Source organism: Lactuca sativa, chromosome 6 (genome assembly GCF_002870075.4).
Source record: "Lactuca sativa cultivar Salinas chromosome 6, Lsat_Salinas_v11, whole genome shotgun sequence".
NCBI lineage: Eukaryota > Viridiplantae > Streptophyta > Magnoliopsida > Asterales > Asteraceae > Lactuca > Lactuca sativa.
The window spans coordinates 82,917,372-82,927,728 of NC_056628.2; the positions used below are offsets into that span (position 1 = coordinate 82,917,372).

A 10,357-nucleotide genomic window follows, 5' to 3' on the forward strand; every position below is an offset into this window, starting at 1 on the left:
ATAACATAAAGAAAGAATGCTTCTCGAGCATTATGCCTGTAGTTTTGTTACAAACTATTTAAAAGATCCCTTTAGGGTTTTTTTAAAGCAAATAAAATCATTGACATTCAATCAAATATTAGGAAACCAATTCATTCATAGGTACAAGTTGCTGATTATTAAAGAAAACACAAGAAATAAAATAGAGGGTCTTAGAATTAAAAGGCATAAAATTCAGGGGTAAATTTCGTCATATATCAAAAACTAGATCTTTAGCGGGAATAATGCCAAACGGACAAACATACAGATACAGCTATTTCTTCTTCACCACCACCCAACAACAGATCTGAGTTCTGACACACACCAGTACACCATCACTTTCACACACTATGCCTAAACCGTCACTGGCGTCTCCGCCACCTCCGCCGCCGCAAACCCCCCTCAAAAACCCATTAATCAGACTCTTCTTCATCTTCTTCCTCTGTTATACTGTGTATATTCTTGGCTCATACAGATCCACCATCAACACCTCCTTTACACCCACAACGAAAAATCAACAAAACTGCTTAAATCCCATCACCGTTTTCACGAACTTCTCCCACCAAAACACTCCGCCACCGCTCGATTTCAAACCTCACAACACCCTCCTCCCTCCGCCACCACAAAAGTTCCAGATTTGCCCTGCTAATTTCACCCATTACTGCCCTTGTCAGGATCCACAAAGGGAAAGACTGTTTAAAGTAGAGAAAATGTTACACCGGGAGCGGCATTGTCCTGCCACCGGCGGAGATATTCTCCGGTGTCTTGTACCGGAACCAGTGGGGTACAAGAAGCCATTTCCATGGCCGAAAAGTAGAGCTCAAGCTTGGTTCAGTAATGTACCATTCAAGACGCTGACGGAGTCTAAGAAACAGCAGAACTGGGTCCGATTGGTCGGCGATCGGCTGGTTTTTCCCGGCGGTGGAACTTCTTTCCAGAAAGGAGTGAAGGGTTATATCGATCAATTGAAGAAGATGGTGCCATTGGAATCTGGAGCTATTAGAACTGTTCTTGATACAGGGTGTGGGGTAAGTGACGTGTGATTCTTGAAATCAAGTTCATTTATCAAGATTCTAATCGTATAAGCTAGTTCTTCGTTAAATTGCTTCTTTTTTCTTTAATTGATTAGACCGGTCCGGTCTAAACGCTTTAAACAAATAAAACCAGTCTTCTTTTTAGGACCGACCAAACATCGTTAGTATTGACTTTTTATATAAAACGTTTGTCACTTGTTAGTTGTAATTGTAAATGTTTGTCATTTGTAATAAATATCTATTATACATAAATAAATAAAAAGTGGTTTTAAACTTATTGTATTCCAGTGAAACCGGTCCTAATCAGTTTAGTCTTTTTTATGAGCGGTTTTGTTTTGGATTGTTGGTCCATCTCTTATTAGTATTATTGGTTTAACCATGTCAGGTTGCAAGTTTTGGAGATTCACTAATGGATTACAACATTATAACAATGTCTATAGCTCCAAGAGATGTACACGAAGCTCAGGTGCAATTTGCCCTAGAAAGAGGCCTCCCCGCTATGCTTGGTGTCCTTGGCACCTACAGACTACCCTACCCATCAACATCATTCGACATGGCTCATTGCTCTCGTTGCCTCATCCCATGGACACAATATGGTACTTACAAAACCCTAAAATTACATCTTATAATCATTTCCATCATAATGCTTATGTTATGATAATGATGGTGATGATGATGTTGTCATGTTGTGTTGCTAGATGGATTGTATCTAATGGAAATTGATCGGGTCTTAAGGCCAGGTGGTTACTGGGTGCTGTCGGGCCCGCCTATTAACTGGCGGGCCCGCTACACCGCCTCAGACGGAACCACCAAGGACCCTAAAAAAGAGCTTAGTAGTTTGGAGGATCTTGCTAGGCGACTTTGTTGGAAAAAGATTAAAGGAAAAGGGCCAATTGCAGTGTGGCAAAAACCTAACGATCATATCGAATGCATCGAAAAGAAAAAAGATTTGAAATCTCCTATGTTTTGTAACCCGGACAACGATCCGGATGATGGGTGGTATAAAAAGATGGATGCATGCATCACTCCGTTACCTCAAGTGAACCATGTGCTTGAGAAGTGGCCTAAGAGGTTGAATAGTATTCCACCAAATCATGATTTTGGAATGAAAGATTTGGTTAACGATAATTTGTTATGGAAAAAGAGAGTTTATGAGTATGTGAAAGTGGTTGAATTGTTATCGAATGGTGGGTATAGAAATGTTATGGACATGAACGCGGGATTCGGAGGATTTGCAGCTTCTCTTTCTGAGTATCCGGTTTGGGTCATGAATGTTGTTCCTCATGATTCAAAGTTGAAAACCCTCAGCATTATCTATGAACGTGGCCTAATCGGGACCTACATGAATTGGTTCGTTTTTTTAGACTCCATATATAGAGACAGAGAAACAGACGGATAAGACTGTGTCTAGCTGATGACTGTTTGTTAATTTCTTGCATACAGGTGTGAACCATTCTCGACATATCCTAGATCATACGACTTGATACACGCGGACAACGTGTTTAGCTTGTACATGAACAAGTAAGCCCATATAATTCGAGTTTCGGATTGTTATTCCCTTAATTTCAATTACTAAATCTGACTATTTTTTTTTGGCTTTACACAGATGTGACATTATCGACATATTCATTGAGATGCACAGAATCCTTCGCCCTAAAGGGACGATCATAATCACAGATCATGTAGACATTGTTATGAAGTTGAAAAGTCATACAGATCAAATGCGATGGCAGACTAAACTATCGGACACCGAAACCAGCCCTAGAAAGTTGTTTTTTGTTAACATTTAAATGCATCAAGAAATCTATAATAGAGCAATTAGATTTTTTAAGTACAAAACATATTTATGATGTAAATGTCTTTTCGAAAAACAAAAATAAAAATAAAAAACTCTCACTTCACTTGTTTTCTCCATCGCCTCCATATTCTGTGGAATTCCCATTCCAAAAAGCGTTTTTACCATTAAACTTCTTATCATCTTCATCGTGTTTCAACGTGTGAATATTGCTTCCACTTCCAAATCTTGATGAACTTGGGTTGTTGATTTGGTTATCTGTTACAAGATATGACCTTCTACTGCCCGTAAAGCTGCCCGGATTTGACCCTGAAAATACATAACAGTAACAATAAGCCTTTCATGTGAAAATTAAAAAAGATTTTAATAAAATAATAATTACCAGAACCAGATTCTTGATTGGTCGTTTGAGTATTATCCTGTACAGTGTTATTGCCACCAAGATAGGCTAAAGGGTTAACATATGATAGAACCTTTCTCCAAAGAGAAAAATATCCTTCGCCATCTGGCACTGACGTGGCAGTGGTGGAGACTGATGATGTGTCACGGTTAGGTATGACAGATCGCGGTTTGTAGTGACCGGTGGATTTCAGATGTGGAACTATTATTAATGCTTGTCTATCGAGTAGACTTAACTCTGTTAAAGTCTTGGTTAAATCTGAAATTATGGAAAAAAAAAAATTAATATAAAAATAAATCTTTTGAAGATTTTTAGTAAAGTTTTTACCTTGGTCAGTGAAAACCTTGCGAGGGTAAGGAATGGCTAGATCATAAGGGCCAATGCTACTTTCTTGCTTTTCATCTATGTAATTTTTCACCATTTTTAAAGTACTTGTAGGTTGGAATTTTTCTTGGACATTTATACCCCCGGGTAATCGTATGTTTAAATGAATATCGGTTGATTTGTTTGTGTTTGAATCCAAATCTGAATTATCAATATCAACCTTTTTTACATCTTTAACAACTTGAGGAGCCTTCAAGTTTGGTTTTTTGTCAATTTCAGATTCAATTGCCGTTGTGATCACTTGGTTAACTGATTTGCTACTTGTTGTAACTGAATTATCAATATCAGATTTTTTGTCATGATCTGCATCTTTTTTATCCACTGAAGCATTGTCATTTGTATTAACTGATAATGTTGAAGAGCTTCCAGTTTCAAGTGATGTGGAAGGAGGAATTGCAGAGGGAATTTGTTCAGATTGTCTGGAGACAAGTGCTGCAGATAAAAAAGAGGCAGTTGTTTCCTGTAGAAGAAAATGTAATTTGTAATTAAATTTTATACTTTTTCTTACAAATTCACAAAGAAGAAAAGAAAAATAATATAATTTCTCAAGTACCTGAACATGAAGACTCAACCATTCTTTCTCAAGGGTTGAAGCCAGAACCTCACCACTAACAAAGCCCTCTGCTCATTATTTAAAAGATAACAAAAAGAAAATACAAATTCAGTTTATTTATTAAAAAAAAAAAAAAAAAAAGAGATCCCAAATATAATAAAGGTTGTAACTTTACCATTTTGCCATAGTTGGATGCCATTATATCCAATAGCTGTTATACAAGGAGCAGGTTTTTGTGGGTCTATTCAAATTGATGTAAGGTACATATATGATATAAGTAATAGTCTAATTTTATGGATGTGTTATTAGTGAAAAAAAAAAAAAGGAATTTCATTTGGAGATTTCAAAGTGTCAAATTTCAATCAAAGGATACATAATGCAGAAAATTGAGCAGCATCTGTGCTTCCTTCCAAAATGTGCAATAAAATGCAGTACTTTGATAATGACTCTGCCACCTAAATTCAGTCAACTTTCATTAGATGATAAAGTTGTTCAAGAAGTATAGTATGCTGTATGGAATTTGTGGCTTGAAATTGGTGTATAACATGAGATGTAATGTAACATATTAGTTTGATTTGATTGGAAAAGATATCATATTAGACATTTATGATTTAACTCACACTAGACATTGACCAAGTAGATTTATCCATAGAGATTGAGTCTTCATTGTCACCTGTAAATAGGAAAATCAAAGCATTTTAAACAAGCAGATATTGTATTCTAATGTCATATGAAAACGTTTGCTCCATTGATCATATTTGTTTCTAATATCTAGAGCAAATTACTGTATTTTTATCATTTACAGTAATGCTATTGTATGTGGATGATGCCAAAATCTTGATTTTCTACTCCTCAAGGGTCGTTAAGGATATAACTTTTGGTATCTAGGAGGATGATGAGGAATAAGAACAAATATCATGAAAGAGAACATGTATGTACCTGAAATGTAAACTAGAAAAAGTTTTTTCTGCCTTTTTGCTTCAGTGATTGCTTCAATGATAGAACCTTTGAATGCGAGAGAGGAGACAGATTGTTCCATCTGTACAAAATACATGACCACTTTAGGACTGGATAAGCAAGGATGTACTCGTTACTTATTACTTTACTCTGAGAAAAAAACAGAATGAAAAAATAAAAGTGGTAAAACCTGTATGCATTTCAAGATTCGAAGTGCAAATAAAATAGAAAAACATTATTGAATCCAACTATAAGAAGGACGTTGCAATGATTAGATAAAGGTGAGTTCGAAATCCATGAATTCTTTTGTGCTTGGTGGAATTAGGTTGGGTGTCGTCCTCTCTGGGATTCAACAATGTATCTATATGATCCGGGGGAAACTATAGCAGTCAAAACTAGGAAAAGCTAAAGTTTTATGCGATTCAAGAGGTGCATCCTAAATCAGAGCTAGCAAAACAAAAAGAAGCGACTTTGGCAGTATGCCGATGAAGTAAAAACACAAAGAACCGGAAATAGGCGTTCACTCATATCGAACCGATTATGATGGAGTTCGATTGCTCGATTTAGAACCCTAATTCGTAATCAATCACATTTAGCTTCGACTATGCTACTCAACACATGATCGAAATTCAAATCAGAGATCATCTACTAACATCCGGCTTAATTATCAAAATTCTTAACCGTGCTAGTGAACACAATCCACACAGGTCATGAAATTGAACACAACTAGTGGCTGTCGCACATGAATCACATGACTCTCGGATTTCCAAATAAGCAAATAGTAATTTACAATCAATTGACTGAAAACGTTGGTGAAATCTAGGCAAAACAAAGTTCGTACCTTAGGGATTTGTGACGTTTCTTATTCTTCACCTTGATTTTCCGTGTGTTTATGATGGAACTCTCTGCAACCACTATTTGTCCATTTTAGACAACCAGAAAAGTCTTCTTTGATGGGCTAAACTCGTGCTTCTAAAAATCGGGTAAACAAGAAGAAATAGTAAAATATTTTTTTTAGAAAAATTTACAAAAACAGTCCCTATGGTTTTTAAATTTATAAGTTTCTATTTATATTTTATTCATTATGATTTTGTGGTTTCATTTCATGGCATGATTATAAATTGACTAAATACCCTATTTTTAATTTATTTATATATTTCTTACTATAATTTTATTTAAAAAAATACATAAACCCGCCCCTATACCCCACCCACTTCTCTCCCAACGTCTTTATCTTCATCGTCGGTGAAAAGAAATACATAAGCATTTCGGTGAAAGAAATGCAAGGGCAAAAATGAACCATATACATAGCATTATACCTTCTGTTTCAATACAATCACACACACTAGATAACCAAATATGATATGCATTGAAGTTGAACCATATATGATAGGAAAAAATGAACCATGTGCACATCAATGACAAGAAATCGAACAAAACATTGAAACTTAAACCTAACGAATATCCTCAAATAACATTTAATTTCAATACAATCATACACACTAATTAACACAAATTGTGTGAGATTGGAATATACCCATAGATCATTCTTATAAAGCTAGTGTAACACCCTGTTTCGAGTCGTTTCATAATTCAGGGGCGTGACCTGAAAATCAAGTATCATAACACTTCGGGCTTTGGGGAAAGAGAGTTTTAGACCCATTTGGAAGTGGATAATGTAGATTATGTGATCCAAAAGTTCGGATTGTGCTTCGGAGCGAAAGGGCATAATGGTAAAAGTGATGCTTCATGCCTTTTCTTTGAATTAAGGATTTTAGTTCGATGTGTTTTAAGTCAAAAGTAATTAAATAGGGTTGTAGAGCTCCTCAGTATCTTTCCGTGGATATAAAGATCGTTGAAAACAGAGTTAGTACGAAAAAGTTATGACTGTTAGAAGTTAAGAAGGTTTTAGACTTAGTCTATTACGTTGGGCATACAGGAAGTATGTTGGGAGTACTAGGGCATCCCTGGTACGTTGGGCGTACGTGATCAGTGCCCAAACCCTATTTTCGTGGTTTGAGCCATATTTGAGCTCATTAACTTCCCCAAACCTATTTCATTCTCATCCTCCACCTCTCCAACGCCCTCCCTTAAAAACCCTAACCCTAGTTTGAGCCTTTTGAGCAAAAAAAGGTGTTCTTAAGTGATTTGGAGTGTTCTTGGTGCATCTTGGAAAAGAAGGAGTTCTTTGGAGAAGTATTGGTTGCATTGGAGCTTGTAGATCAAGACTTTGTTCACCTTGATCTTTCTTCTAAATGTATAAAGTTTGAATCTTGATGATACATTTGATAGATCTAGCTAGTCTTGGGTGTTATGAGCTTTTGGTCGCTTTAGTGTATAAAGTTTAGATCTTGAAAGTTATGACCTTGTTATGGATAAAGTTGGAAACTTTATCCATCTAAACACCATATTGATTCAGATCTAAAGGCTTGAAACTTGGACTTAATGGATAAAGTTAGGAAAGATGCGATTTTGGTCCCTTTGAGACTTAAAGACTAGACCTTATACTCAGCTATCTCTTCGTGAGTTGCTTTGGTTTCGTCTATCTCATTCAACTTCTTATCAAGGACGTATTCCTTGTCCTCATAACGCAAGGCCATTTGGATGTTTCGGATTCAATCATTGAAATTGGAACCATCGAACATGACCCTCGCGCAAATGTTCAAAAGCGAGAAAGAGTTAGCAGGGTTGTTGGAGGAACCGAAAGCGTTGTTGGAAGTTGACATCTGCAAAAGAAGAAGGACAAGTTTTTATTAGATAAAGAATCCTTAATATAACACTCAAAATTAAATATTAAGGCTAGGACCTAACAAAATAATCCACAATTCGGAAAAGAGATGTCGTAATCCAATTGTAAATTATTTGAAGGTAGTTAAATGACGATTTACCAATTCCACCACGAAAAAAAAATTAAAAGAATTAGGTTTTAAATGAAATGAAATTCCTAGATTCTTTGAGATTCATTAAACTATTAAATGACATGTTTAATCTCGATTATTCAAACAAGATGTGAATAATCATGCAAATTGGCTTGGTACTCCCGATGTCATTTACCACCTAATCAATGTGTCAGTTAACCACATATGCTCCATTGATCAATGATAATTAACGAGTTACCCATTTCCACCCTTGTTAGTCCAAGTTAATGTGTCGGTTAACCACACATGCTCCACTAACGACTTGACAAAGTGCAATGTGCAATTTCATAGACTAGTATCAAATTCACATTTTCCTAAAGTAACTAAGATTGGGATTTTGTAAAAAGATTTAGTTACTTTAAATATATCATTATACTTATTAATGAGAGTTTAATGTTCTATCCTACCCATTCGACTAACGACCATCCACTGGTCAAGAGTGCAGTAGGTAAGAGTATATACCCAATGAGGTCATTTTATAGGTCGCTTCCTTAAAAACCCCTTAAAAACCCCTTATAGACCCCTTATACATATATAATATTAAACTTTTAATTATATATATATATATATATATATATATATATATATATATATATATATATATATATATATATATATATATATATATAGTATAAGGGTGTATTTTAAATATTTCAAAATACTAGGGTTTTTAATAATTTAAAATTTTTGAAATTAATATCTTTTAATTTAAAATCTTAAACATTAAAAACCTTGATTAATAATTATCAAAAATTAAACAATTAATTTAAATTATTAAATCTCATAGGATTATCCGTTAACTAAATAATTTAATTTAATCCCTTTATCCCCTAGATTTCGAAATTTGGGAAAGGATATATCAAAATCATCAAATATTCATTTAAACAATTAAAAGATAATACTAATACCTACCCAAAACCCTAGATTTTCGAAATCTAATCTTGGGGAAGTAGTTTCAAAATTTCTAGGGTTAGCAAACCCTAAAAATCGAAATCATGAGGGTCAAGGAAAGGGTTCAAAAACCCTAATCAAATTTCGAACCTAGGGTTTGAAACCCTAATTTCGAAAAATCCAAGCCTTAGGGTTTAATTGCCATAAACCCTAATTTGTCAAGTTTAATCTATTGTATCAAATCTAATTGAAAACAAAACCAAAGGCTCTGATATCAATGATGAGTTATATACAAACAATCCTATGTGTGCATGTAACCCTAGATTTGGATATATGTTTTCTCTATTAGACATACAAGCATTGAACACAAAAGGAAAACCCTAATATGCATCTAATAATTCGAAATCTACAAAAACTAGATCACATACCTTTGTTGCTATATAGTAATAACAACTAAAACTTGAAGATCCTTGCTTTTGAGAACAAGTATCACAAGCGTAGTACCTCTAATGGCTCACAAACACACTAGGGAAAGAGAATGAATATGAGAGAGAGAGAGAGGAGAGAGGAGTAACTTGCTCAGAAATTCGGCTCTTCTAGGGTTTCAAGAGAGTGCATGAATTCAAGAGCAAAGGGGCTCTATTTATACATGAGGCTAGCTAGGGTTTTGAGGTAGAAACTCTAATCCCTTAGCGTAGAGCCTAAGCAAGTCCATGGACCCCTTCCTTAGGGCTTGGACGAAAATCTCTAGAACCTTCTAAGGATTTTCGACCCTCCCCAATAAGGGTGATCCAATGGCCCAAAACCATAACTATCAAATAATTGCAAACACAGCCCCTATACTTTTAATCAGTTCCTTAAATCCCAAAATTAATTCCAATTTAATTTCTGATTAAATACTAATTAATAATATGATTTCTAATTAATATATTATTCTTATAATATACTAATAAATCATTTTATGCACCAATTTATTATTCCAAATAATAAACTCAGTCTCTCACTCCAATAATCATCATGTCTAGTTGCCAGTGTGAAGGCAACCAAAAAGGGTCATGCTACTATCAAATCAACTACATACCAATTTATAGTTATGGGCTTAGACACCTAATCCAACAATGTTATGTGGTGGTACATTGGGGGAAACTCACTAAGCGTTGGCTTACAATTTTTGGGTTATGGTTTTAGGTACTTATGAGGATCATGGGAAGGCGAAGGCGTGACCGTACGCATCCTGATTTTATGTTGTTGATCTTGGAAAGCTCTGATTTTAAATAATATTTTGAAAACAATGGTTTTATAAACACTTTTAATAGTAAACAAGTTGTTTTGAAAAGTTTAAATTAGTTGTGATTTTTTAGGTGTTACAAAAATGGTATAAAAATCTTTTTACATGGGTCGAATACC

General features: G+C 34.9%; 2 protein-coding genes across 3 annotated transcripts; one reads left to right on the top strand and one right to left on the bottom strand.

The window, feature by feature from the left end:
- Positions 1-295: 295 nt before the first annotated feature.
- Positions 296-2,964, top strand: LOC111891210 (probable methyltransferase PMT19). Its single transcript, XM_023887280.3, has 5 exons — positions 296-1,046; positions 1,438-1,648; positions 1,751-2,402; positions 2,496-2,573; positions 2,659-2,964. Exons 1-5 carry the CDS (start codon positions 369-371, stop codon positions 2,840-2,842), a joined length of 1,803 nt encoding a protein of 600 aa, XP_023743048.2. The 5' UTR covers positions 296-368; the 3' UTR covers positions 2,843-2,964.
- Positions 2,810-6,111, bottom strand: LOC111891211 (plant UBX domain-containing protein 11). 2 transcript variants are annotated; one of them, XM_023887281.3, is made up of 9 exons: positions 5,983-6,111; positions 5,124-5,223; positions 4,805-4,857; positions 4,558-4,639; positions 4,360-4,425; positions 4,185-4,252; positions 3,575-4,091; positions 3,230-3,505; positions 2,810-3,156 (listed from the first exon to the last, which is right to left on the bottom strand). In XM_023887281.3, exons 2-9 carry the CDS (start codon positions 5,221-5,223, stop codon positions 2,951-2,953), a joined length of 1,368 nt encoding a protein of 455 aa, XP_023743049.1. In that variant the 5' UTR covers positions 5,983-6,111; the 3' UTR covers positions 2,810-2,950. The 2 variants fall into 2 exon arrangements, with proteins under 2 accessions (XP_023743049.1, XP_042751740.1); XM_042895806.2 differs by lacking the exon at positions 5,983-6,111 and having other exon boundaries at positions 5,124-5,248.
- Between the last annotated feature and the right edge of the window lie 4,246 nt (positions 6,112-10,357).

Bases quoted from the DNA above. Each gene is read 5' to 3' on its own strand.
- LOC111891210 (XM_023887280.3), top strand. From the start codon at position 369: ATGCCTAAACCGTCACTGGCGTCTCCGCCACCTCCGCCGCCGCAAACC. The intron at 2,403-2,495 runs GTTCGTTTTTTT...TCTTGCATACAG, and splicing joins ATCGGGACCTACATGAATTG to GTGTGAACCATTCTCGACAT. The intron at 2,574-2,658 runs GTAAGCCCATAT...GGCTTTACACAG, and splicing joins TTTAGCTTGTACATGAACAA to ATGTGACATTATCGACATAT.
- LOC111891211 (XM_042895806.2), bottom strand. From the start codon at position 5,238: ATGTATTTTGTACAGATGGAACAATCTGTCTCCTCTCTCGCATTCAAA. The intron at 4,253-4,359 runs GTAAAGTTACAA...AATAATGAGCAG, and splicing joins CATCCAACTATGGCAAAATG to AGGGCTTTGTTAGTGGTGAG. The intron at 4,092-4,184 runs GTACTTGAGAAA...TTTCTTCTACAG, and splicing joins GGTTGAGTCTTCATGTTCAG to GAAACAACTGCCTCTTTTTT.